Raw genomic sequence first — 27,443 nt, 5'->3', positions numbered from 1 at the left:
TTAACTAAATGACCTTGTTTTGCACACATTACGTTGGACCTCTCATTCCCAAACTGGACTCCGAAGGAGTAGAGATAAAGTTTATTTGACCCTAGTGTCTGAGAAGTTAAGAAATGGGCCTAGGTGGTCAGGGAAGAGGCAGAGCTTAGGTTTAGGGGGCTTCACGTGGGGAGAGGTTTATTTGGGTCTGTCTCCCACCTGCTGCAGGAGCCAGGGGTTTCTCTTTATCTGACTCAACCCAGCAGAAGTACTACAGCTGCTGGAAGAAGCAGCTAGGGGGTCGCATGCCTGCCAAGGGTTTGGGACAAGAAGAAAAACCCTTCCCTTGCTCTACTTGTGTCTAGAGGCACAGGTAGAAAAGCAGATAAGACCAGAAATTTGGGGAGGGATTGGGGGTAGATAAGAGCAGGGATCTGAGGTCCAGAGAACAGGAATTAAATATCCTCAGGTGCCGCAATGTGCTTGTATCCAGGAGGGAAAGGGGCATGCCTCCAGGAGGGGGGTTTCAGTAAGGCTAGAAGGTATTCCACATAGACTCCAGTCTCTGTTGCTTCTTTCTTCCCCTCTGGGGAGCTGGGGCATTCTCCAATCTCCATATCTATTAGCTTCCCTGAGGCTTTAGTCTAGCTCCTCCCACATCTTATTGGGAGAATTATTCCCTGGAGAGCTGGAGGAAGTGAAGAATGGGTTTACTGAGCCCTTCTCCAGCTGCACAGAGGGTGGAAACAGGTCCCTACCTGCCCTTGGACCCTAGGGTTCTGGGCAGAAGTGCATCAGTGCCCCCTGGTGCTGAGTTGGAGCAAAGCCTCTTCTGTGTGGCCTGGAGGCAGGCCTGGTCCTAGTGCTGGAAGGCAACTGGGCCAGTGTCCCTACCTTGGTCTTCTGGGCACCCTGGGGATCCTTTTTTGTATTAAATTAGGTATCATTAAAGTGAAATAGAAATGCTTTACCCTCCCCTGAGATGCCAGGGAAACTACAGTAACTAGAGAAGGAGTGGGAAGACAGCTCCCTCTAGGGAAGGGGCTGGGCACTGCGTCCCTCTGTTTTCTCCCCTTGCTCAGCTGCTCAGGAGTACACCAGGTGTGGGGAGGTAGCTGCATCGTCTGGGCCTCAGCAGCCTCCACCCAGCCCTTGGGATTCACAGGAAGGAGCAGCAGCTGGGCCGTTTCTTCTGGGACTCCACATAGTCCCGGATCTGGAAGCTGGGCTCATCAGCCTGCCTCCTGGCCCGGTATTTCAGCTCCCTTGAAGAGGAAGAAGCAGTGATCTGAGCTGGGAGTGAGGGGCCCAGCATCTGCCCCACTCCCCGGGCCCGGTGCAGAGGCCCGGCCAGTGTTGCTGGATACCCGGATGCACCCTGCCTGTAGGGGTGTATCCCTCCCCTGCTCAGCTCTCACTTGGCAATGGCCAGAAAGGCTAACTCCACGTTCATGCCGGTCTTGGCGCTCGTCTCCATGAAGGGAACTCCGTATTCCTGCCAGGGAGAGGGTGTCCTCAGGGCCTGCTGCCGCTGGCCACCCTCGCCCCTCACCCCAGCCCGCGGGCACCCACTCACCCTGGCCAATGTCTCTCCATCCTCCGAACGGATCACCCTTTCACTGTTCACATCCGCCTGTCAAGCCATATGGGTCACTTGGGGAGGGGTCAGGGAGCCTTGCCCCAGCTAGCCCATCTTTTGCCCCAGGAGTGGCCACTGCCCACCCCCTGCTGGTGGCCTACGGGACTGAGAGGAAGGAGTGTCAGAGTCTGGGGGGTGAGGCTGCGGCTGTGATTGGCTGTGAACAAAGCAGGGGCTCTGCTTTGTTCAGGCTGGGTCACCGAGTTCCCATCCCTGGGATCTCTCCCCCAGCCCGGGAGGTGGGTAAGTTTCCTTGGCAAAGGGTGTGGTGGCCCAGCCTCAGAGAGGCGACAGCAGTTTGGGTTAACCTTTCCCAATCTCTGTCCCTGACCCTCGTCCCCACCCACTATGATCTGATGGGGGCTGAGTAGCCAGGCAACCCTGGATCTCTCAGGCAGCAGTTTAGGCTTTCTCTGGGGGAGGCCATTTCCAAAACTTTAAGAGGATAGACAGGAGGGGCTGAGGTCACCCCTAAGCTGGGGACTGGGAAGCATCCTTTGTTAAAGCATATCCAGATCACACTCTTGGGGCTGTGGGGAGTTGGCTGTGGGCTGGCCCTGTCATTGAGCCACTCACCTTGTTGCCTAGCAACATGATCACCACATCCCTCTGGGCATACTCATGGATCTCAGTGAGCCAGGCCTGTGGGAGAGGGTGAGCTGAGCTGAGCCAGGCCAGGCCAAGGTCCAGGCCATTCTCCTCTTCCCTCTTGCCCTTCCTTCTTCTGCCCTGGCCTACTCACTGGTCCCAGGACATGATGCCCTGTGCATTCTCTCATCTGGGTCCACATTCTGCCTTCTCTAGCCCTATTCTTTTTTAGGGGGGAGGGTGGGGGGAAGCGTGCATTGTCTGGGAATCGAATCGGGTCTACCGCATGGAAGGCAGGCATTCTAACCACTACCTGTGCACCCTAGCCCTATTCTTATCCATAACTCAAGGCACAGCTCAAGTCTCACCTCCCCCGAGTGGCCTTCCTCACCAACTCCTTTACAGTACAAAACTCAGTTCTAGGGGATGGCTTGGAGGTGTCACCTTACATATCCTTGGTAGTGACCAGCGATTTCCTGGAGTGCCCTTTGAGGATTCTGAGGCCACAGAAAGACTCAGTGATCAAAAGTACTGAGATTGATTAGTGATGTCTGCCATGAGCATGGGGTTGGAGGTGGCAGCACATGTGCCATGGATTGGCCATTCATTTTACAAGCTGTTTCATATCTCTGTGTCTGGTTCCCCTAGTGGCTTATCAGCTTCAATAGAGGTCAGGGAGCACGTGTAACCCATGCAGTGCTGTGCACCGGAGTGCTGCTTATATTTGCTGAATTACTGTCTCTGCTCTCTAATGGTTTAGTTGGGAGGATATAGCCACTCCGCCTGCTTGAGTCACTTCCTTGCAAGTGGGGCTGGCTGTGGAGAGTGCTTTTCTGGCTGGGCTTGCGCCTTGGTCTGTGTGGGTAATTGTCTAGGGTGGAGCTGGGGAACACTTTGACATGAAGCACACTTGGGACTCACAGTCCAGGCTCCACGGGAGGCCCAGTGGCACAACAGCCCGCTTGGTCTCCATGCCTATCTGGCAATCAAACACCCAGCAGCAGCATTTACTTCTGAGTCGCCATGCAGGTGTGTTTCAGAAGGCAGAGGTCTTCCATGCTCCACTCCCCTCCCCACAAGGCAGGAATCAATCCTGGCTGGCCTAGGTCCTGCCCTGTGGGCTTAGGGGTGGGGGTGGGTGGGTGGGGCCCAGGGGAAGAGAGGACATACCCGGATGTTGTCAAAGGAAGCCTGGTTGGTGATGTCGTACAGCAGGAGCAAGGCTGGAGAGGGGGAGAGAGAGAGAGAGAGAGAAAGAGAGAGAGCAAAGAGAGGACGTGGGGCAGAAGTATGGATGCTACAAATGGGCTAGTGGAAGGGGCCAGAGTGCATGAGGCACTTACCTTGGGCGTCTCGGTAATAAGCATGGGTAACACTGCGGAATCGCTCCTGTCCTGCGGTGTCCCAGATCTGGAAAGGGATGGGGAGATGCTCTAAGGAGGCAGGGTGGAGGGACTGTGCTGGGTAGAGGAAACCATGTTGCGGTATGAAAGTTGCATGGGGGAAGGTGGGATGGTTTCATTCTTTAGGTTCTCATGGGCTTCTGAGCAGCTGATGATCTGAAAATGGGTAGTTTACTGGAGTTCTCAAGCCCATTCAGTGCTATCTCCTCTTCCCCAGCCCAGCAGATGAGGCCGAGGACACGGGGGAGGAGAGGGAGGGAGGCTAAGCTGGCCTGAAGGCCTTTTGAGCTGCCTTTGAGAGTTGAGAGGGTACCTGGGAACTGCTTTCTCTGCCAACATCAGACAAACAAAAGCCGTTTCCTCTTCTGGGCTCCACAGGAAATTACCCCAGGCTGAGGGCTGGGCTGCGAGCCTCCTGTGGCCCAGGGTGAAGGGCAAGGTCAGGTCCTCCACCCTCTCTCCCCACTCTCTGGCTCTAGGCTCACCTGCAGCTTCACCCTGACACCATCCACGGTCACCACCTTGTTCTGAAAGAGAGAAGGGCAGAATGAGAGGTGGGTGGGGAGGGCAGGGGGCCGCTTGGCTCCTGGGTCCTGCTGGTACCTGACCAGCAAATGTCCTGTCCTGGTCCCTCTCCAGGGTTAAGGGGTTGTAGGAAGCCCTGGCGATGTCTCCGGACAGGTGATCCCATCAGGGCAGCAGGGACCCTGTCCCTAGGATGGAGGACACCGTCTCTCTCACAATATGGCAGGGCCAGGGGAACCTGGGAGCCTGCCTGGCTTTCCCCAGGGTTCTCCCAGCAGAATGGGGCTGGGAGGCCGGAGGCTCTGTTCCTTCCGTACTTCCGTTTGCTTGTCCCCAAGCTCAGCTCCATCACTGCAACCGAGTCCTGAGAGCTGAGGCATCCGCCAGCATGTGGGTGGAGCCCAGAGGCTCTTTCTTCCAGCTGCCCATCTTGTTCTTTTATAAGAAGCTTCAGCAACCCTTGTGCTGGGAGGGAGGCACTGGGCCTTTGTGTAGCCCCCCATGCCAGGGTTAGAAACTTACTCTCTGGGACCCTTTGGGTGCACCGTGCTCAGTAGCCCCATGCAGAATTTGTGAAGATGGATTCACTGTGGGGAGGGGGAGGAACTCGGACAGGCTGCTTCTCCCCATATAGCCTGGCCAGCTCTTAACCTCTGCAGACCTGTGCTTCCCAGGAGCTCAAAAAGTCTTGTCAGTTTTTGAGGTCTTGCCAAAGGGGCCCAGCTCAGAGGGCAGTGAATAAGGGGCACTAAGGGCCAGGAAACTCTGCTGATGCAGTGTGGGGGGAGTCCTTTCCCCCAGAAGACTCCATCTTTTATTCTTCATATCCTGCAGGTGGGTGAGGAGCCCTCCAGCCCCAACCACCCTAACCTGGCCACCTCTGTGGTCCCCGAGGGAGCACCCCCAGTACCCTGTGGGCACTGAGCCACAGGGGTCCTCAGGAGCCAAGGCAGGCAAGGAGAGGGCAGCACCCCCTCACTGCGGCGAGGGGAGCCTGCAGCCACCTCACCCTGAAGTCTATGCCGACGGTGGCCAGGAAGGTCCCGGACAGGAAGGCCCGGTCTTTGAATTGGATCAGGAAACAGGTTTTGCCGACGCCTGAGTCTCCCAGAAGCATCACCTAGGAGATGGGGGCAGAGGCAGTTAACGGGGAGTGGGGGGAGGCACTAGGCTTCCAGGGAGAGAGGGCCTGGAAAGCCGGGCAGAAGAGGAGAGCGACAGGGGAAGGATGCTGCCTGCATGCTGGGTTCCCTGCTTTGAAAGCTTGCCACTGCCTCCGCACTGCTTCTCCTCTTCATTCACCCCTTGGCTCCGCTCACCTCACACATGCTCCCTCTTACCTTCCTGTCCACACACAACTTCCTGGAGGCCTGAGTCGAGGTCTCAGCACTGACAGGTCCCCAAATGTGCTTGGTGGCCCCAGAGAACCACCACATCGCCTGGTCTAGAGTCTGGTTACATCACCCATGCCTGCAGCGATTTCTTCCCTCTGTGTATGTGTGTTCCACTTGTGCACACGTGTGGGTGGGGCTCGACTGCTGGGAAACGAAAGTGTGACTCTAGGACAGGGATTGTCATCCAGGCGTGGGGTCAGGATTGGGGAGGGGGGTGGCAGAACACTTTCCTTTGTAAACTATCATTTGGATTTTTGGGTCACATTTATGGGGAAGTTTCTAATAACATTAGATATTTATAAAAGGGTTGAATGAATTAGGGAAGGTTGAAATCTATACTGAAGCAGGGAGATGTTTAGTCTGAAGTTCTTTCTGCAAAAGTCTCCCAAATGGGACAAGTAGCTGCAAACTGGCATCCCTGGGTCACTCTAGATAAGGAGTGCAGGAGCCCCAGGGAGTGAGGGAGTATGTGTGAGTGTGTGAGTGTGTGTGTTTGTGTGGTGGCCTTTTGTTCTCTGGCCACTCTCTGCTCTGATCCTCTGGGGGTGCAGTGGGGAGGGGTGTATTCAGGGAGGTGGAGGGGTGCCCTTTGCCCAGTCATTCCTTAACCTTGGAAAGAGGGGTCTAGACCCAATGCTGGAAGGCTCCTAACTGGCTGGGTACACAGCTTAATGGTTTGAGCAGGGGCTTGGCTTAAATTATTTTTGAGGTTTTGACCTTGACAATGGAGCTCAAAGGCTTTCCTGCTGTGGGCATGGGGCACTGGGATTAGCTAAATTTGGCAGAGGCAGTGGGGCCAAGTGCATGCAGGCTGGGGACCTGGCTTCTTTTTGACTGACGGGGTGACTCATGTGGGTAGCTGGGGGATGCCCATTCCTTTGAGGACTTCCTAGAGCCCACTGTCGGCCAGGGCCAGTCATGGTGGCATGGCAGACTTCCCATCCCCTCTAGTCTGCCTGAGGAGCCCCCACCAGGCTCTTCCACCTGTCCTAGACTCAGGCCCTCTGGGCAAGCGTAGGACTGGGGAATGCAGGGTGGCAGGGGCCCAAGCTAACTCTTCTGCAGACACTGCTTGGCCCAGGGGACAGATGGCAAGGTGGGGAATACTCTGGAGCTTGCACTCGCCTCTGGCCCCTGGGTGCCAGCTTCTGAGGGGGAAGGAAGGAGGGAGGGCAAGTGCCTGTGGACTTTACAGATCACAGCTGTCTTGAGCAAAGGGTGCCAGCCAGCCAGGCAATTCACCTAACACAAACAGCTGCCCAGCCTGGCCACCTCCTAGGCAAACAGCCTGGCTGGCAAGAGGTCAGGAGGTCCCCACTAGACTGTGGACTGGCCACCAGCAGCTGCCCCCCTTTAGGGAGTGGGTGGGCGCCCATTTCCTGCCACAAGCCCACACAGGACGCCTATCTCAACGGCTCTGGGCGGATGACTTGCAGAGTGGCTTCCCCTGAAACCCAGGGAGTGGAGGGAGGGCGGATCGCAGCAAGAGAGGCACAGAAAGAGGCAGGCAGCCCCCTCCCTTACCCACCTCCAAACCTAGATAGGAAATACTCAGGAGAAAGGGGTCGCTCTAGCCCCCCTCAGCTTCTCTCAGAGTTCCTGGTATGTGCTTGTCCAAGAACATGAGAAGTGAGACAGCCTGGTGTCACCGCCATGGCCAGCTGCCTGGGCACGGGGAACAAGTTCCAGAGAGCTGACTTACGGACCCCTCCGCAGGTGAGGGAAGTTGTCACAAACCACTGAGATCTTTCTCAGGTTCTAAAAATTGCCAGGTGGGCTTGCATTCTGGCTGGCAGCATCCTCCAGGAAGGAGAGGCTTGCCTTATTGTGGGGGAGGAAGGTGAGAGGCAGTGGCCAGAGGGAGTGGGGAGGGGAGGGGTAGGACTTGGGTGGCTGGAGACCAGAAGGATTTCAGGCCCAAGGCCTTGAAATGGGATGCCAGGTCTGGGCGGAGAGCTTAGCTGGGAAGGGACATTAGTTAAGGGCGAGGTGCCCTGCCTCCAGGGAGCATTCTTCCTGAGTCTCCAGGCAGACCCCTGTCCTAGCACTTTGGATGTCTCTGTGCATTTGAGGAGCTTTATGCATTTGATCCCTACCGAGGGGCAGGGGGGCTCATGGGGCCTCATTTTGGCCTGAGAGTGGCAGAAGAAAATTGGGCAGGGTTCGGTGGGGTGGGGAGTCAGGCCTTCCCGCCCTCCTCCCCGGGCCAGATCTCTAGAGCTTGGGATAGCCCCAGGGGCTGTCTCTTGAGCTTCCCTCCCTATTCTGGGAGACCCCGGCTTCCTGGGGGGGGCAGGATAAGGGCTGTGTCCAATGCTAGACGCAGCCAGAAAGGGGCTTGAAAGGGGCTTGGCCCGGGGAGGGCCTGTCTCAGGGCAGAGGCTGCGGAGAGGAGTGTCTCTCGGAGCCGGTAAGGGAGTCCCCAGCGATGGATGCAGAGCCCACCCACCTTGCCCGTGAGATCGTAGCTCGGACTGCAGGGCTGGAAGTGCTGGGGGGCCTCGCCATCCCGCGTAGCCGCAGCGCCAAGCGTGCAGGTCATTTCCCCGGACGAGAGGTGAGCTGGTGCGGGTCGGCGGGGGCGGGGGGTGGGTGGGTGGGTAGATCGCAGTATCGGCGCCGCTCAGGCTCCACCCACTCCCTCCCCTCCTCCACCGGCCCCGCCTGGACCCCGACAGGCTCCTCCTTCTGTCCCAACACCCCCTAGAAGACTCCGACTCGGAGCCGGCTTTCCCGCGAGGGCGCCCAGGGCTGCAGGGTTTGCGCCGGAGGGGGCCGGGCGGGTCCCCTGAGCAGCGCTGGCCTGGCTCAGTGCTCCCAGGGCACCGGCCGAATCTAGCTCCAGGGCGCTACCCCCAAGGCCGCCAGCCGTCGGGGTTGGGTTCCCAGCGGAGGAGAGGTGCGTAGACCCCGCCGGCAGAGGGTGGTCTGCCCAGGAACCCGCGCGGGGATTCCCGCCTGTCGCTGCGCAGCGCGGCCAGCGGGAGGCGCCCGAGCTCCGGCCAGCAGGCGGTCAGCAGGTGGCCCCGGGCGGGGGCGGGGGAGGCAGAGGGGGGTGGGACCCCCGGGGACGCCGCTGGGCCTCCGGTGCCGTCAGGGCAGTTTCGATTTTACTAACGCACCCTAGGCTGAGCGCGTCATTTTGTTTGCCGACCAGTCTTCAGCCTGTAGCGCGTTTGCGCTGCGGTTTTCCGGGCTCCTGGTTGGTGCTTGTACTTTGACCCTTTAGTATGGATCACCTCGCATTTCCTCCTGATCCCTTAGGCTGCGCACAGAATGTACCCCCGCGGGAGAGCCTTCCTCGGCGGGTTTCACAGCCCCAGCCCCAGCTCGCATCGCGGTGCTCGCGAAGGCAAGCCGCCTTCTTCGTCCCGGCCTCTGGCCCCGGCGCCCCGCAGGCTGCCCGTCGGATGTGCGGCGCCTTCGGGAAGGCGGACAGCGCGGGCAGCCGGCAGCCTCAGGGCTAGTTCTCACTCGCCCCCGCCCTTCCTTCCTATTCCCGCTTCACGGAAGAAGGCAGGGCCCAGCGGGGCAGCGTGGGTGCGACCCGGAGGGGAGGGACGTGTGCGCCTCTTCCCCCAGTGTCGGGGTGTTAGGGGTTCCATGCAGCGTGCGCCCCTGTGCCAGTGCCCGGGCAGTGCTTTGGTGGGTGCCCCGGCCTTGCTGAGTCCCGGCGGGCCCAGGGCTGTGGGTGCCAGGCCTACATGGTCCCTGGATACTCGCACACACACAGACACAGACACACACACACACACTACCTATCACACCACAATACACCCACCCAGCACGCTGCACACACACACATATACCTCGTATCACACCCCACACACAACTCCCAACAGACACCCACATCTCATATCATGTGACAAACACACATCCCTTTCACCAAAATCACACTTGCCTCATACCATACCACAAACACACACACACCTCACACCATACAATAAACACATGCCTCTCACCACAAACCTGTGCTTAACATTACACACACTCCATATCATACTACACACACACATGCCTTATACCACACCACAGACACACACACACACACACACACCTCATATTATGCCACTAATACACAGGCCTTACACTACCCCAAAAACACACATCTCAAATTACCCCCCAAATACACATACCTCAGTTCACCCAAACATCCACACACCTCTCACCACATCACAATTACAGATACAGTTCACAACACGCTATAAACACACACCCCTCAAATTGCCCCCACGCCTCACATTATCCCCAAATGCACCCATACAACTCTCCCCAAATCCATATTGCACAGAAATCCAAAATGTGCCTATACCCCAGTTCACCCTCTAAACATCTATGCTGCCCTCTTGTCCCACAGCCCACCCACACGTCCACACGCCCCTCCTAATAAAAAGAGCTGCCCCGTGAATGCCCCATGCCCTTGGGGCGGACCTCTGTGATATGCAGGTATACTCAGGGGAGGGCATTGCAGGTGGGTGGAACAAAGCCCCTGAGCTCAGGGAGCAGCCACAGTGCGGTGTGGGCAGGGTCGGGGTGGGCAGGGGGGAGGGCAGAGGCTGGAGGAATGAGGCCTAAACTCATGTCTCTCAAAATGTGCCATCAGAGACTGGGCTGCAGGCCAACCATGACTGTATATTCTGGGTCTCCGCCCCAGTCCTATGGAACGGGCATCTCTGTGGGGCTAACCCCAGAGAACTTTTTGCACAGGGGACCCTGACCAGCAGACGAGGGGAGTGAACTTTATTTGGTAGGCAAGAGCCAGCTGCTGAGGGTGAGCAAGGCTTTAGCTAGGTGGATTCTGCAGCGGTGTTTAGGCAAGTCTGGAAAATTTGGGGGAAACAGGTGAGAAGTCACAAGGAGGACCTGAACTGGGGTGGAAGAAGGGCTGGCTGGGAAGGCCACCACGTGAACCTGTTGATGTCAACTCCGCAGTAAACGAGCCGCCGGACCTGGCAGCCAGTTTGATGGAGCTGGTGTTGGAACACTTGGGAAAATCCTTGATGTGCACGGTGTCTGCACAGGACCCAGGCAAGTCCCCCTTCCAGAAAGCAATGGGTCTGGTAGTTTCTGGGGGAGGGATGCCCTAGGGACCCTAGTTGGCCTCAGGGCACACCCAGTGGAGTTGTCCCACTCACCTCTGTCTTCTCCAAAGTGGAAGACATAGGACTCCATCCTGTCTGGCCAGGCTGCACTCGGCCCCATGACCTGGGCCAACAGGAGCCTCCTCCTTTCTGTTTTCTGCCTCCTCTCACTGTCACAGGGGAATTCTGGGCTAAGATCAGCACCAGCCACAGTTTGCACAATTTACACTTGCAAATTGCCAGCAATGAGTAGTATTTAAAATCTTCCTGTGGTCAAAGATCAGTGAGCAAGTGTCTTGCAGCCTGGCTGTCCAGGGCTTCCCAGACTCCTGATACTTGAATGAGACCCAATGAACTTCAGCCGCTTTGTGCAGCATTACATGGGAGCCTTTGGCTGTCGTGCAAAGATCAAGGTGCTCTGAGCATATGGATGGGTAGGAATGGAGGGTACGAAGAGGAGTGGAGGGTCCCTTGGCAGAGCACAGAGGCATGGAAGGGGGGCTTGTGGAGGAGACCAAGACATTTTCTGCATGAGAGCTGCAAATCTCTTTGCACATGAGCAGTTGAGCAGGTGCAGCTATCTCCAGAATCTGGTCACGTGTCCAGATGTCGGCTCTACCCTGAAAGCCCCATTATGTGCTGTTGGTGCTGCCCTCCGCCACCAGCCTTGGGGGGCCCCCTGGGTTTGGGTCCCAGCTGTGGAACAGCCTATGTGCCCTAGTTATGGTTGCAGGCCTTCCACTTAATTCTGGTGTCCCCAGGCTCAGGCCCAGGCTGGTCATTCAGACCCTCACTTGGTGTGAGCTGGAGCTGATCAGTGCCTGGCAAATAGCAAGGCTCTAGAAGGCCCCTCCCAGGGACAGAGGGAGAGCCCAGCCTGCCCTTTACAGACTGCTCCCACATCCAACAAAGCTATTTGCCTCAAGCTAGTGGCAAGATTTGGAGGCCCTACTGCATGATCTATGGAGTGTGAATCAGAGTTCTCATATCCATATCCAATCCACACCAGCCCTCCAAGTCAATTCAGTGGAAGGAGGTGAGTGGGGTGGGGCAGGAGGTGTGGGTGTGGTTGTGGGGCACGGTGTGCCCTCTGTGCAGAGGGACAGACCAGGCATGGGCTGGGCTAGGGGTCCCTGGCACAGGGGCACCCACAGTTGGCTCCATGGCAAATGGGCCCAAGCCTCTGGTATTGCTCCAGTGGCCTCAATCTCCCGGGACTCAGTCCTGCCCTCCCCTGTGTTCACTGGAGCCTGGCATATCTCAGTGGCAGTTCTGGGCACTGGTGTTTCAGGACAGATTCCAGGCCTGGAGCACACCTTGGCCAGACTCACTTCGGATTTGCCTCCTGGGTATTTTTCCCAGAGCCACGTCCCTCCTGGGCCTTTGCATTCTAACCTGTGACCCAGTGGGACAAACCTAATTTCTGGGGTTTCCTTCTCTCTCTTCTCAATGGGATGGCGTGGCCATGTCTCAGCCCTGTGCGTGTAGAGGGCTGCCTCTGAGAAACATCCATGCTGCCTGAGAGATGGGCATCTCTGGACACTAAGGTACAGGAGACCCCAATGGAGAAGGCTACTGCCCCTTCCACAGTCCAAGGGAGGTGAGAAACCCTCTTCAAAGGACTTCCTGGAAATCCAAGGGTAGTTGAATGGAGCCCATAGGCACAGTCAAAAGAGCAAGGAAAGGAGGATCCATGGGTGAGGAAGGACCCTTTGGCCTCCACAGTGGCTGTTGGTAGAGAGAGGTTGAGAATTCGTTCTTCATCTGAACGGCACAGCTGGGCCCAGGAGAGGCAGAGTGCTACAAACCAAACTCGAGCCCTTTGGCCTGCCCACTCCCTAGGACCCAAGTGAAAACGTGGAGTTTGGATACTTAAAACGTTAAGCTGTCCCTTTGCTGCGCCAGATTCTTCTGCCTTGGAAGGCTTCCCTGAGCAATCTAAATAAAGATATTCCTTTGCTTTCTAGCTTCGAGTTGTGTTCAGCCAATGGGGAGCCCCAGAATGAGCTGAGGGACATTTGTTCCCTGGCCCCGTCCTTGGGGTTCTACTGTAGGTAACTGTGTCCTTCCAAGAGGGGTCATGGTTCCTTGCCATATGCCCCCTCCACAGCCCTCTTTGTCCCTGGGTTCTGGTGATGGTTCCTTCCCCTCACCCTTTAGGCTGAGGATGGAGAGGAGCCCCCTATAAATCTACCCACGGGTACTGCACAGCCCTCCTGATTTCCTATTTTTTTTTTTTTTTTTTGCCTACACCTTGGTAAATAGTCTGTTTATGAATCCTCCTTGAAGAATGAGCTGAAGTACGTATCCATCTGTTTCTTGCTGGAACCCAGACAGACATACCCCAAGCCCTGGAGCCTGGCAGTGCCAGCCAGTGCTTACCGTGAATCCGATGCCCACGGTAGCGGAGAAGGAGCCCGGGATGAACTTGCCCTGGTCGAACTGAACCAGCAAGGACGTCTTCCCCACGCCACTGTCGCCCACCAGGATGGTCTGAAAGGGGGCACCAGAGAGAAGGGTCAGGGCCTGCAGTGAGCGTCAAGTGTCCCAGGTGTCCTTGTGGCTGTGGGAGTGGGTTCTTTCTAAACACACACACACGCACACACACACAAACACGCAGGCAGATACACACACTCAAAGACAATAAACATTTGTTTTTTCTATCAAATTTACAACAGAAGGCATGAAGGCAATCTCCTCCCAACCCTAAGGTAATGAGCATTTGGGGTGAGTGTGAGACAGTGCCTTGTAGACTATGAACCGTGGGGAGCAAAACTGACTGAGGGCCCCACTGCTGGGCACGGGGTTTGTGTTGAGGCCTTTGCTTCTCAAGGCAATTCCAAGCCCTAGGCAGAGCAATGACACCAAGGCAGGCCTATTCCTGGGAGACAGGGTCTGACTCCCTGAAGGCCTTGTGGAACCTTCTGTAGACCACACAGTGGGATAATGGGGAGACTTACCCCAAAGTTTAGGGGAGATATTTGAGAGAAAATCATAAGCAACAGAAAAGAAATGCATCCAGAGGCTGGCACCCAGTGGGCCCTGAGTGAGTGGGTGAATGAGTGCTTGTCATGGATCTAAGCTCTGTGCTCCAGAAAAACATGTTCTTAATCTTAATCCATTTCTGTCAGTGTGAATCCATTGTAAATAGGACCTTTTGATGAGGTTACTTTGGTTAAGGTGTGACCCAAATTAATCAGGATGGGTCTTAAATTCTATTCCTGCGGTCCTTTATAAGAACAACGAACATCAGACACACAAAGGGGAAGCAAAGGGAAGAAGCCAGAAGTAGTGGAAGCCAAGCGAGGCCACTGGGTGCATTGCCATGTGACAGAAAGCCAGGGACTAATGATCACCAGCAGCCAGCTGCAGTACATCACAGCCTTCTGGGAGAAAGCATCATCTTGATGACACTTTGTTTTGGGACTTCTAGCCTCAAACTGTGAGCTGATCAGTTCCTGTTGTTTAAGCCAACCCATTGCATAGCACTTGTTTTAGCAGCCAGGAAACAAAAACCATGGCCAATAGCCACTTTCCAAAGGTAAGAATTAAGGTTAGTTGGAAAGCCTTAACCCAGCTCAAAAGCTTAAAGGCACACATACATACAAACATCAAAAAACAGAAAAGCAATAAAGATCAACAGGTTCTCTTAAGTCAACCCTGGGCCCAGCCCAGTGTTCAGCTCGGACTATGGCACTGAGGGGGCCTCACAGCAGGGCATGTTGAACGTTTGTCCTCGTTAACTTTGAACCCAGCCTGACTATGGTTCACCAGTACCCCCTAAACCACATTTTATTTCTGCCAAGATTAAAGAACTCTGCTGCTTGTTATGTGCAGTGCCTTTAATAACTGACATCTAAAATCCACCTTCCTCTAGCTTTAAGAAGTGCTTCCTGCACTGAATAGAATGTGAGTCTGCCCATGTCCAGCTACTGAAGGATACAACATTTCAAATTCTTTTCTCTCTTGTCCTCTCCCTTCCAGGGTGAAGAGTTCCCACTTTTTCCTTCTCTCATCATGTGGAAACAGTTCCCTCTGTTTGGGACCTTTCCTGGTTCAGTGGGGACACAGCCTCGGGTAAACATGGTATTCAACATTTCAGATCCAGCTAAATCCTGGCTTGGGGCAGGGACAGGAAAATGCCTTTGTATTGGCTTTTTCAGGTGATCTCATCAGAAGCCTGTTGCCAATGACTCCAAAAGCTTTTCTCTTGGCCAGAATTGAGAGCTCAGAGAAGAATTGTTTCCTCTTAAATCCAAGGCCTCTCTCAGACCTGGTCTTCCTCCCTCTGTGCACCAGCCCCTCAGGCGAGAACTCTATAAGACCAAGGGCATGGTGTCCTTCCCGTGTACTTCCTGGGGCCCTTGATGGGTGGAATGGACCTGCAGTAGGTAGAAGAGAAGGTGGTGCGGAAGTTCCGAGAATTCTACATTCAAACCTGGCTTCCAGGTTAGTATGAAGGTACATTTGTTGAGGTCAGAGGGTAGGTGTAATTGTCAGGTTCATGTGTCAGCTTGGCCAGGTGATGGTGCCCAGTTGTCTGGTCAAGCAAGCACTGGCTTAACCGTTACCGCGAGGACATTTTGTGGACTTAAATCATCAGTCAATTGATTGCATCTATGGCTGATTACATCTCCAGTCAACTAAGGGGAGCGTCTTCTGCAGTGAAAGAATCCAGTCAGCTGGATTTAATCCAATCAATTGAAGACTTAAGGGAGAGATCATGACTCCAGCAGTCAGAAGCGAGAACTTTTGTCTCTACTTCAGCCAGCCTCTCCTGGGGAATTCATCGTAGACCTTCGTTGTTGTTGTCAGCTCACAGCCTGCTGTATGGAATTTAGACTTGTGCATTCCCACAGTTGCATGTGACACTTTTATAAACTCTCATATTTACAGATCTCTCCTGTTGGTTCTGTTTCCCTACAGAACCCTGACTGTTACAATAGGACCCAGTTGGTTTGATAGTTTTTAAAGCTTGATTTACAGCTTTCAAATATAGAGACACATCGTATATGGGCCTCCATTTGTATTCTAGCCTTGGCCCCCCAAGCATTAGAGATGGATCTGCTTAAATTCATTGCCTTAGATACACAGTGGTGTTTCTCTCCATGCAACAGCTGCACAAATATTCCTGAAGCTTCTCTACGTGAAAAACTCCAAATTTCCCTGCTTGGAGAAGCCACAGGTCAACTTCAGATGCTGATTTTGTGTTCACGCATACTCCCTCCTCCAGAGCATTTATGAAAATATTAATTAATTGTAGTTCTAATAAAACCTTCTGTGTAAATCTTGCCACTTTTCAGACAAATGTCTTTGTTTTCTCTTCTTAAGTCATTTTGTTTATGTCTGTATTTGTGCTTTGCCCACTTTCAAAAGGGATTTGAAGTGGTTTAAAACAAAGACTATTCAATGGGGCAGTTAAATATAATGCCTGAGAAAATATACAAAGGAAAGGGGAGTCTGCATGTGTGTGTGAGTGTGTGCGTGCAAGCATGTGTGTATGTGCAAACCTCCCAGCCTGGAGTGAGGCTGGGCTGTTATTACATTTGCGCATTGCTTTTGATTATACCCTTCCTGGCAAATGAGGCAAAACAGGAAACAAGACAAGGAAGGTGATACTTTCACTGTTCAAAAAGAGCTCAAGTACTTTCAGTCAACAAGCATTTGCTCCTGGGGTGTGATTCTAAGAAGAATTTGTTATATGTTTCTTATACAAAGGGCCCTGAAAAACAAAATGGGCGATTGTAGTTTTGCAGAGGATGCAAAGCTTTTCCTATAATGGTTGTATCGACCCTTGATAAAAGCCGAGCATTAAGTTCTACTTGACCAGGGGCCCCTCCGTGGGAGCTGGGTCAGCGCTAAGTGCGCTGCCTTCCTGTGACGTGGTGATTCAGGGAGAGCATTTAGCAAATCGAGATGAATGAGTGGTTACCACGGGCCCCAGTGTGGCTCCAAATGACCTTAGTGACAAGACAGGACATTCAGATGCCGTAAAGAAAAAGATTCATGGATCGGCTGTAGAAATAAAAATATTCTGGGTGCAAGAAGATATCAGAAACAAAGTCAAATGGGAAATGATAGAGGGAAAATATTTGCAATGCATATGATGAATGAAGGGTTAATAACTCTATTAATATAAAAAGCTCTCAGAAGAAAACCTCAGTAGGAAAATGAACAAAGGATTTGAACAAGTATGCGTGTGTGTGTGTGTATAATTTTTTTTGTCATAGGCAGGCTCTGGGAATCGAACCTGGGTCTCTGGCATGGCAGGTGAGAATTCTGCCACTGAGCCACCATTGTACCACCCACGAATATATTTTATGTATATGTTTGTGTGTGTGGTGGTTAGTTGTATGTTTCAACCTGACTTGTTTGATTAAGCACTAATCTAGGTATTGATATTTTGTAGCTGTGTTTAGCACCCCCAGTCAGTTGATTTTAAGGAGAGGAAATTATCTTTGATAATCTGGCTGAGTTACGTCCAATCAGTTGAAGGGCCTTAAAAGCCAAACTGAGGTTTTCCTGAGGAAGAAGAAATTCTACCTCAAGGCTGCAACAACAGCTCTTGCTCAAGAGTTTCCAGGCCGTCAGCCTGCCCGACAGAGTTTGGACTTGCAGACTCCTCAGTCACAGAAGCCAATTCTTTGAATTAAATATCTTTCTGTTTGTCCTACCCTGCCCTATCCTATCTTATCCTCTCTCTCATCCGTCTACCCATCCATCCGTCCGTCTGCCTGTCCATCTGTCTGTCTGTCTGTCTACCTATCTATCCATCTGGTAGTTCTAACAGGACTGTCTAATCTGTTACTATCTGCCTATCTCTCTCTGTCATCTATTTATTATCTATCTATCCTTTACTGGTTCTGTTTCTCTGGAGAATCCTGACCAATACAATATAATGTATAATAGCTTCATAACAGCTCACATTGGCTTGGATTTTGGGAAACAGGTGTTCACACATACACCACTGGTGGGCAGATACACTGGTGCAACTTTTTGTAGAGGAATTCACAATATCAAAGTTAAAAATGTAAATTCCTTTGATTCAGTAATTTTACAGCTTCGCTTGCAAAAATACACTAAGATGTGAGTACAAGGATGCTCACTGGAGTGTTTGAAACGGCAAGTAACTCAGCAATAAGGGCTGGTTAAATAAACTCTAGAATACTTGTGATGCGTTTTAGCTTCCTGGACTGCTTAAACAAATGCCATGAAATGGGTTAAGCTAAATAATGGGAATTTATTTATTTATTTATGGTTTTGAGACTAAAAGAAAGTCCAAATCAAGATGTCATCAAGGTAATGCTCTCTTCCCAAACACCAGCACTGTGGGGCTGGCTGCCAGTGAGCCTTGGCTCCTTTGTGACATGGCAAGACTCGTGGTGGTTTCTCCTGGTCTCTCCTTTCTATTCTGGATTCCATTGCTATCCAGCTTTTGGCTGCTCCCTCTGCGGCTTTTCCCCTCCCTCAGGATTCATTTCATTTATAAAGGACTCCAGCAGTAGGCTTAAGACCCATCCTGATTGGATTGGGCCATATACAACTTAATTGAAATAACCTCATCAAAAAGTCATATTTACAATAGGTTCACATCCACAGGGATGGATTAAATTTAAGAGCATGCTTTTCTGGGTACATACAGCTTCCAACCACCACACTATGTACCACAGAGACAGAAGTCACGAAGCTGGAAGACAATGGAGCCACAGAGCCAGGAGAGCCTGCCATGTGTACTGCTGCCATGTGATGGAAAAGCCAGGGATCGAGGACCACTGGCAGCCAGCCCCAGCATGTCACAGCTTTTGGGAGAAAGCATCATCTTGATGACATCTTGACTTGGGGCTTCTCCTAGCCTCAATAGTGTGAGCCAACAAACTCCCATTGTTTAAGCCAATCCATCACATGGTATTTGCTTTAGCATCAGAAGCTAAAACAATATCCATATGATATAATGCTGTGCGACTGATTAAAAATGAAGTAGATCTGTATGTACTGTTTTGGAAAAATCTATATTAAGTAAAAGGCAAGTGGTAAGAGATGTGCTGAGGATGATTACTTATGTGGATTTACTTGTATGTATATACGCATAAACTTCTTCGTGGAGGCATCAGAAGCTGACAGTGGTTACTGTTGAGTCTCTGGGAATGGCGGGGTGGGAATGGGAGAGAAAACTTTTACTTTTCATTTGATAACTTTCTATATGGTTTGAATGTTTTAACCACATGCTTTGCGTAACATTTTTTAAAGGTATTAACGGGGGGTATTTCAGAGTGGACATTATTGGCCATTTTTCCCTTTTATATTTTTCTGTATTAAAAATCCCTAATAAAATTCTGGAGCAGTTTAGCTGGGTGGCTCAGGGTTTCTCATGGGGTTTCAGTCAACCTAAAAGTTGACTAGGACTGAAGAATCCACTTCCTCTCTATATACCTCATCCATAGGGCTCTGGGCAGGGGCCTCACCTGCTCTCCGTGCAGACCTTTCCTAACACCGTGGTGGCTGCTTCCCCCAGAGCCAGTGATTTCCAGAGAGAAAGCCAGGGAAACCCCAGTGCCTTTCGTGACCTTTCTATTTGGAGTCCCTGGGAGTATTTGACTCCTTTTGAAGAGAAGAATGCCAGGGGTGCATGTATTTGGAAACCCAGGACAGTCTGTGCTCTGGCTGCAGTATAGTAGATTCTTAGTACATGTATTGATAGCTATTTAGCAGTGAAATGTGTTTTAAAAAATTATTTGGAAATTGGGATGTAAGGGATTAAAGATCAAAGCAGTCTCCATTGCTTAAGATGAATTATTTCAAAGAATCTTTTTCAGTTAAATTTTCTCTGAAGGGTACAATTTTTAAATTACCTCTTTTGTTTAAACCAGCCTCTGAGAACAAGAACAGTTAAGGCAGTTAAGATAGCATTAAAAATTTAGGCGAAGAGTTGGTATTTCTGTATTACTAAGATTAGAAATCAGCTACTTGAAATTTCTGTGGATGGGTTGGTGGTAGGACTTAAGCTTTTCCAACACCAGTGATAAAAAATTTGACTTGAACCCGGAATAAAGTTTCCTTGGATGTTTTTTTCCATTGAGGAGAAAAATGGAGGTCATATAGTTATGTCTCAAAGCCAGTCTACCCTTTTGGATATACTTACTATTCATTGATAGTTATAAAGCAGTTTCCTATCTGTTAAAAATTTAAAAAATAGTTTTCTGATTTAATAAATATTAATTTCTTGGAAAACTTGAATAATTTCCGAAAAGTAGCAAAACCAGTATCTTGTTATCCCACTATACGGATATCATTGCAGTTTTAAATGTTTGGTGTATTTTCTTTCAGTCTTTTTTTACAATGTATAAATTTAAAATAATTTCATAGGTGAGATCGCGCCGCTTAAATGGTATTGTATCTTGCTTTTTTCATTTTAACTTAGCGTTGTGAGGTTTTTCCCATGGCATTAAAAACTGTCTTTGAAAAATTGAAAGCATTTCGGGCTGTCAGCATAACTGAAAATGTTTTCTTGGTGTGACACATATATTTTGTAATTGGTTTGATTTAGTGTGCTTTACTTCAATAAAAATTCAGTATTACAATAAAAAAATCCCTAATAAAATACTATGAACCTGTTAGTGAAGTAAATTCATACATGTGATTCTTTACTTAACTTGGAATAAATTGCTTTTCTACAGAAAAAGAACAAAAGATGGGTAGTGGACACACATACAGAGATTTCACAATGGCTATACTGGGTGGTGGGTTTAGGAGTTATTTAAAATGCTTCTTTGTGTTTATCTGCATTTCCTTGTTCTATAATGATTACTTTTGTGATCAGAAAAAAGTCTGTGCTTATGTTGGATAAGTACCTGTTCCAGGATGACTCTGATGTAGAGGAGAGAAGTGCCAGCATGCAGCCTAAATGTTGCTGAATAAATGTTTGCTTCTATTTTTCCAGGTACATCTAGCCCATTTGACTAAGAAAAGGTCTATGGGCAAAGAGATCCCAAATTGCAGTTATTCCACTTTCTTGTGACACGCCTTGGATACCCGAGGAGGTGGCAGAGGTGACAACAGAATTCTGTTCTGAAAATCAAAGAGCCCTCCCACCTCACCACCCTTGCAGAGGGACAGCTATGCTTTGAAGATGGGCCAGAGGCTCATGTTTTTTTTCAAAAATAATCCCTGCTGCTGCCTGGATGCCCGGAGAGAACTTAAGAAAAGGGGCATTGGGGACAACCAAATTAAGAGGCCAAGCCCTCAATCTTGGGGTTTGTCCCTATGAAACTTATGCCCATAAAGGATAGGCTCAGCCTACTTAAAATTAGTCCTAAGAGTCACCCCCAGAGAACCTCTTTTGTTGCTCAGATGTGGTCTGTCTCTCTCAGCCGACATGGCAAGTGAACTTATCGCCCTCCCCCTCTCTACATGGGACATGACTCCCAGGGATGTAAACCTCTCTGGCAACACGGGACAGAACTCCTAGAATGAGCTGGGACTCAGCATCAAGAGACTGAGAAAACCGTCTCTAGTGAAAGCGGGAAGAGAGAAATGTGTCAGTGGCTGAAAAATTTCAAACAGAGTTGAGAGGTTATCCTGGTGGTTATTCTTTTGTGTTATATAGATATACCCTTTTTAGTTTAACGTGTATTAGAGAGGCTGGAGGAAAGTGCCTGAAACTGTAGAGCTGTGTTCCAGTAGCCATGTTTCTTAAAGATGATTGTATAATGATATAGCTTTCACAGTGTGACTGTGTGATTGTGAAAGCCTTGTGTCTGATGCTCCTTTTATCTATGGTATGGACAGATGAGTAAAAAATATGGATTAAAAATAAACAAATAATAGGGGGAACAAAGGTTAAAATAAATTGAGTAGATTGAAATACTAGTGGTCAATGAAATGGAGTGATAAGGGGTAAGGCATGTATGAGTTTTTTCTTTTTTCTTTCTTTTGCTGGAGAGGTACAAATGTTAAAAAAAATGATCATGGTGATGAATACACAACTATGTGAATGCGATGATATTGTGAGCCATTGATTGTAACCATGCAAGAATGTTTGTATGTCAAGAATGTTTGCATATTTGTTCATTATTTATAATAAAAATATTTTAAAAATGTATATTGAAAATAAAACAAACACTACCAAATTAAAAAAAAAGGAGCATTATACCTGGAAAATGTTAAAGGTTGGTATTTTCAGTTCCTTGCCTGTTAACTCAATTCATAGTTATGACAAAACATTCTTTCATATTTGGAGAGCCTGTTTTTCAAATATTTTTTTTATCATCACAATTGACTTTTTTTTATGAAAAAGAACATATATTCAAAAAAGCAACAAATTTCAAAGTACAGCAAAACAATTAGTTCTAGAACAGATTTCAGAGTTTGGTATGGGTTACAATTTCACAATTTTAGGTTTTTACTTCTAAATGCTCCAAGATACTGGAGACTAAAAGTTATCAATTTAATGATTCAGCAATCATACTCGTTTGTTAAACCCGACCTTCTCTGTATAACTCCACCATTATCTTTGATCTTTCTATCCCTCTCTTTAGGGGTATTTGGGCTATGGCCATTCTAACTTTTTCATGTTGGAAGGGGCTTATTAATAATATGGGGTAGGGAGATGAAACTAGCTTATGTTCTGGAGAGGCTGGGCCCTCTAGGTTTTAGGACTTATCTGATCCAGGCACCCATCTGGAGACTGTAGGTTTCTGAAAAGTTACCCTAGTGCATGGAACCTTTGTAGAATCTTATATATTGTCCTAGTTGTTCTTTAGGATTGGCAGGAAAGATTTTGGTTGGGGTTTGGCAAGTTACGTTAGTAGCGGTGTGTAACTGAAGCTTGTGTTTAAGAGTGACCTCCAGAGTAGCCTCTCGACTCTGTTTGAACTCTCTCAGCCACTGATACCTTATTAGTTACACTTCTTCTCCCTCTTTGGTCAGGATGGAATTGTTGATCCCACGGTGCCAGGGCCGGACTCATCCCTGGGAGGCATCTCTGGGAGTCTGTTTTAAAAGCAGCCTTGGGGCAGGCACCCTGATGGCCCCCAGCCCGAGACTGTCTGGGAACTCTCTGATGTCGGGTCCCGTCACTGTCAGCACTGGGCGGGCTCCCAGAGCAGGAGTCTTCTCTCCACTTCTCCAGCAGCCTGGCAGGCTCGCGTGGGCCTCATGGGGTTTGCATCCCGGCTCTGCCTTTTACCAGCCGTGTGACCTTGGACAAGTTACTTCTCTGAGCCTCAATTTCTTTGTCTGAAAAATGGGAATAGATATCACCTTTCCTTTCCTCTCGAGTTGTGGTGAGGATTCAATGTGATAATTATATAAAGTATAGAGCATAGCAAACAGTGGGCAGAGAAGATGATGTGCAATTGGGCCCAGGGTGAAGCGGAAGGGTTCAGGAAGAGATGCTGGGAACGGGTGTGGCTTATGTCTAAGGAGTTGGACAAGGTGAGATATGTGGGTTTCTCAGCAGTTTACAGGGCTAAGGGTGGAATGATCGTGTGGTGATGTCCATTCATTTATTCAATGCATCTGTCAAATATTTATCCATCAGATATTTATTGTGCATCTACTATGTGCCAAGCGAGTTCTCACCTTTGGGGATACAGCCTTTGTTGACCTTCAGACCCACTTAGTCCGGCCCTTCCAATTTAGGAGCTCCTCCCCCCTGTGGACAGGCTGGGTTTGGAAACGACTGCCTGTAGGCTGCAAGGAGTGCAGGGTTGCAGCTCCTGGGAGCATGTGGGCCACACAGGAGTGGGAGTTGGCTCTCCAAAGTGCTAAAACCCGACAAAAATATTTTCTTCTTGATGGTATTTGTTTTATGGGGCATCTTTTCCTAAAACAAACTGTTGTCTGCAGTGGAAATCCGTTCAGCTCCGAGGGCTACGGGCTCCTATGGGGACTCCACCCGATGCCTGGAATAAACAGTGCATTTCTACAGGGACAGATACAAGATGGGACAAGTGTAAGCCCTAATGGCGAGATCAGTGATGATCTCACAGGGTGAGATTAGAGGCAATTCATCTCTTTTATTGTATTTATTTATTTATTTATTGACTTTTGCATGGGCAGGCACCAGGAAACGAACCTGGGTCTATGGCATGGCAGGCAAGAACTCTATCTGCTGAGCCACCGTGGCCTGCCCCAATTCATCTTTTTTGACCTTATTACTATTTCACAATCTATTTTCCTAAAATGGACATGCACTGCTTTTCTAATTTAGACCTATTTATTTTGAATCGCAAGCTGCAGATGGCTCTCGGTCTTCACACTCTGCTCTGCTCGGATCTTCAGAGGCGGAGGTGAAGGGGGGTGTGGTGTCTTCGGGTGCGAGAGGCAGGAGGGGTCGTCTGCGAGGACTGCAGGGACAGTCAGGAGGGACGGGAGACTCTGAGTAAGCAGACGCCATGGGCAACCAAAATCTATTCCAGGTGGAGCCAGGCAGCTGCTGCAGGGGCAGGACTGGGCTTTGGGGGATTTTCTTTTCATTTTCTCTTGCTACAATAACGGGGTGGCAATAAAACTGCCCAGAGTTCAGTGGCACACAACTACAAGTTTGGGGGTCAGCAACTTAGCTGGGGTGGTCTTTCAGGTCTCAGAGGGATCCCTTGTGTATTTAGGGGTCAGCTGGCTGTCGGCTGGGGCAACTTGGCAATGTTCCGCTGGTCTCTTGCACCCCCCCAGCAGGCTGGCCTGGGTGTGTGCTCGTGGCAGAAGCAGAGGTGCAAGAAAGCAGGAGGACATGCAGGGGGCTCCGGGGCTGAGGACTGGAGCTGCCACTCCATCACTTACGCTGTGTTTTATTGGCCGGAGCAAGTTTCAAGTCTGGTCCAGATTCAAGGGGTGGGAAAACAGACTCTGCCCCTTCAGTGAGAAGAATTATGAAATTAAGGGGTGTGTATCCAGGAGGGACTATTAACCGATCTACCCACCGCCTGAAGTCTTTGCAGCTCTGTAGACCCTCAAAACTATGAATCCAAATTGGGTATAAGTTCTTAAAGGAGCCAGATCAAGTGAGGGGGTGACAGTGAAACTCTATCAGCTCCGGGGCAAACCCGCTTCCTTCTCCCGTTCACAGAGAAGCGAGGAGCTCAGTCCCCCTGGGGATGAGCCGCCTGTGGGGCAGGGCCCTGACTGAGGTCCTCTGGCCCTGGGGTGCCTGGATGCTGAGCATCTATTCTCTCCTGGTCCTGGCGACCGGTTGCCGCTTCCCTTTGCCCCCCCACTAAGAGGCTTAGTTCTCGGATGCCCTTTAGTTCCATCTGGTTTAGACTTGGGTTTTCATAATTCCCAAGCGGGTCTTGCAGCAAACTCCTGTTCTCTGAGCACCCTGAACAAGCCTCTATGAAGGCACCAACGCTCGCCCACCCATGCAACATGCACACGCAAACTCGTACGTGTGCACACATGTTCACTCTACACATGCACACAGCAGCACTCGAATATACACATTCTCACGTGCACACGCATGCGTAGCACTGCATACACACATGACACACATACACAGCAGTCATATACACACACGTGCATACCACACAGGTGCATCCACACCCACCCACAGGTGCTTTAGGGCCGGGAGACCCTCAGAAGACCCATCCAACCTCTCCTTTCACAGATGGGGACATGGAAGTCCAGGAGGTGACTGATTCCTTCAGAAGCCCATCGTCAAGCCAGGACTAGGCCTCAGATGGGTCTTTGAGGATGTGGGGCTCCAGGTTAGCCTGACTCTCCCGGGGTCCCCAGTGGTGTTTGTTTCCTGGGAGGCTCAGTCTTGCCACTGCTTAGAGCCCCTGGGATAATTCTCTGTTCTTGGCTAAAGGGAAAGGGCAGGGGCCCAGGCTCAGAGGGTCGGGCCACAGGAAGGCTGCAGTTCACACCTTGCTGCTCATCCCCAAGAAAGCAGAGGCCACCACGACCCGCAAAACTGCCTTGTCTTTCAGAGGCGCCCCATCCTCCTTAACTCCTCCGTCTTTCTCTCTGGAAGCCAAGTGACCTCCCTGTTTGCAAAGGGCCAAAGCTGTGACCGCCTAGGACAGGACAGAGAACATGCTTGAAGAGAAGGGACCAAGGGCCACATTCTCCCCTTGGTGAGCTCACTTTATGGTCTGGAGGTATGTGAGGCGAGAGGCCATCTCCAGCTTCATCCTGGATGGCCCTGGCTTATCAGCCGCTGTGTTTTCTGTGCAAGCATGCCTCCTGCACACACACTCATTTCTGATTAAGGGGCAGGGGCTCTGCCCCTCCTTGGGACCCACCCACTCCTCAGGATGTCACAGGTGCACGTGACACATAGCAACACACATGAGAAAGGCCCTATTCCTTCCACCCATGCTGAGGGCCGCCGGGACCTCCATGGTGGAAGGGAGATGGGGCACGGCGGTCAGAAGGGGGAAGTAAGACATGCAGAGTTAGTAATTCCCTTTATTCCATTCTTTCTTTTTTTCTTTTTTTTTTTTTTTTTTTGCTTTTTCAAAGGGGGTTTATTAGGTTATAAATTTATAACTATGTCCAAACTAAGGCATCAACAAGAGGATACCTGAAGAAAGGCTAATGGTATCCAGAGTTCCTCTTCACACGTGAAGGAACATGGTGACATCTGCTGGCCCTTCTCTCCTGGGTTGGTTTTAAAATGGCTGTCTCAGCTTCTGTGGGTTCTTCTGGCTTCTCCTGAGGAGGTTTTTTTGTTTGCTTGTTTTTTGTTTTTGTTTTCTGTGCTTTCTCTCTCCATGAGCTCTCTTTTTTTAAAAAAAATTTTTTTTTATTAATCAAAAAAAGAAAAGAAATTAACACAACATTTAGAAATCATTCCATTCTACACATGCGCTCAGTAATTCTTAGTATCATCACATAGATGTATGATCATCATTTCTTAGTACATTTGCATCGATTTAGGAAAAGAACTAGCAAAACAGCAGAAAAAGATATAGAATGTTAATATAGAGAAGAGAATTAAAATAATAATACTAATAAAAAATATATATATATAAAAAAAGGAAAAAGAAAAAAAGCAAAAACAAAAGATACAAACAAACAAACAAACAAACAAAAAACCATATTTCAGGTGCAGCTTCATTCAGTGTTCCAACATAGTTACATTACACTTAGGTATTATTGTGCTGTCCATTTTTGAGTTTTTGTATCTAGTCCTGTTGCACAGTCTGTATCCCTTCAGCTCCAATTACCCATTATCTTACCCCGTTTCTAACTCCTGCTGGTCTCTGTTACCAATGATATATTCCAAGCTGATTCTCGAATGTCGGTTCACATCAGTGGGACCATACAGTATTTGTCCTTTAGTTTTTGGCTAGACTCAGTCAGCATAATGTTCTCTAGGTCCATCCATGTTATTACATGCTTCATAAGTTTAGTCTGTCTGAAAGCTGCATAATATTCCATCATAGGTATACGCCACAGTTTGTTTAGCCACTCGTCTGTTGATGGACATTTTGGCTGTTTCCATCTCTTTGCAATTGTAGATAATGCTGCTATAAACACTGGTGTGCAAATGTCCGTCTGTGTCTTTGCCCTTAAGTCCTCTGAGTAAATACCTAGCAGTAGTATTGCTGGGTCGTAATCCATTCTGCCATTCTATGTCTTTTGATTGGGAAATTCAGTCCATTAACTTTTAGTGTTATTACTGTTTGGATAATATTTTCCTCTACCATTTTGGCTTTTGTATTATATATATCATATCTGATTTTCCTTCTTTCTACACTTTACTCCATACCTCTCTCTTCTGTCTTTTCGTATCTGACTCTAGTGCTCCCTTTAGTATTTCTTGCAGAGCTGGTCTCTTGGTCACAAATTCTCTCAGTAACTTTTTGTCTATAAATGTTTTAATTTCTCC

At 49.9% G+C, this 27,443-nt stretch overlaps 1 protein-coding gene and 1 long non-coding RNA gene across 17 annotated transcripts; one reads left to right on the top strand and one right to left on the bottom strand.

Annotated features, from left to right (window-relative positions):
- Positions 1 to 68: 68 nt before the first annotated feature.
- Positions 69 to 8,102, bottom strand: RAB37 (RAB37, member RAS oncogene family). Of its 5 annotated transcripts, XM_077163746.1 has the most exons (10): positions 7,978 to 8,102; positions 5,144 to 5,254; positions 4,095 to 4,136; positions 3,550 to 3,616; positions 3,377 to 3,429; positions 3,128 to 3,181; positions 2,195 to 2,260; positions 1,556 to 1,612; positions 1,398 to 1,474; positions 69 to 1,244 (listed from the first exon to the last, which is right to left on the bottom strand). In XM_077163746.1, the coding sequence occupies exons 1-10, from the start codon at positions 8,068 to 8,070 to the stop codon at positions 1,139 to 1,141; spliced, it is 726 nt and encodes a 241-aa protein (XP_077019861.1). In that variant the 5' UTR covers positions 8,071 to 8,102; the 3' UTR covers positions 69 to 1,138. The 5 variants fall into 5 exon arrangements, with proteins under 5 accessions (XP_077019861.1, XP_077019862.1, XP_077019864.1 ...); XM_077163747.1 differs by lacking the exon at positions 3,128 to 3,181; XM_077163749.1 differs by lacking the exon at positions 5,144 to 5,254.
- Positions 6,128 to 15,898, top strand: LOC143687108 (uncharacterized). Of its 12 annotated transcripts, none has more exons than XR_013177433.1 (5): positions 6,128 to 7,244; positions 7,903 to 8,085; positions 10,461 to 11,645; positions 12,084 to 12,156; positions 12,577 to 15,898. It is a non-coding gene; the product is annotated as an uncharacterized LOC143687108 (long non-coding RNA). The 12 variants fall into 12 exon arrangements; XR_013177434.1 differs by having other exon boundaries at positions 10,461 to 13,160; positions 14,594 to 14,686; positions 14,773 to 15,898; XR_013177424.1 differs by having other exon boundaries at positions 12,084 to 15,898.
- The last annotated feature ends 11,545 nt before the right edge of the window (positions 15,899 to 27,443 follow it).

This window comes from Tamandua tetradactyla, chromosome 6 (assembly GCF_023851605.1).
Source record: "Tamandua tetradactyla isolate mTamTet1 chromosome 6, mTamTet1.pri, whole genome shotgun sequence".
NCBI classification, from domain to species: domain Eukaryota; kingdom Metazoa; phylum Chordata; class Mammalia; order Pilosa; family Myrmecophagidae; genus Tamandua; species Tamandua tetradactyla.
The sequence above is the reverse complement of the archived record's forward strand: the minus strand, read 5'-3'. Positions and strand labels throughout refer to the sequence as shown.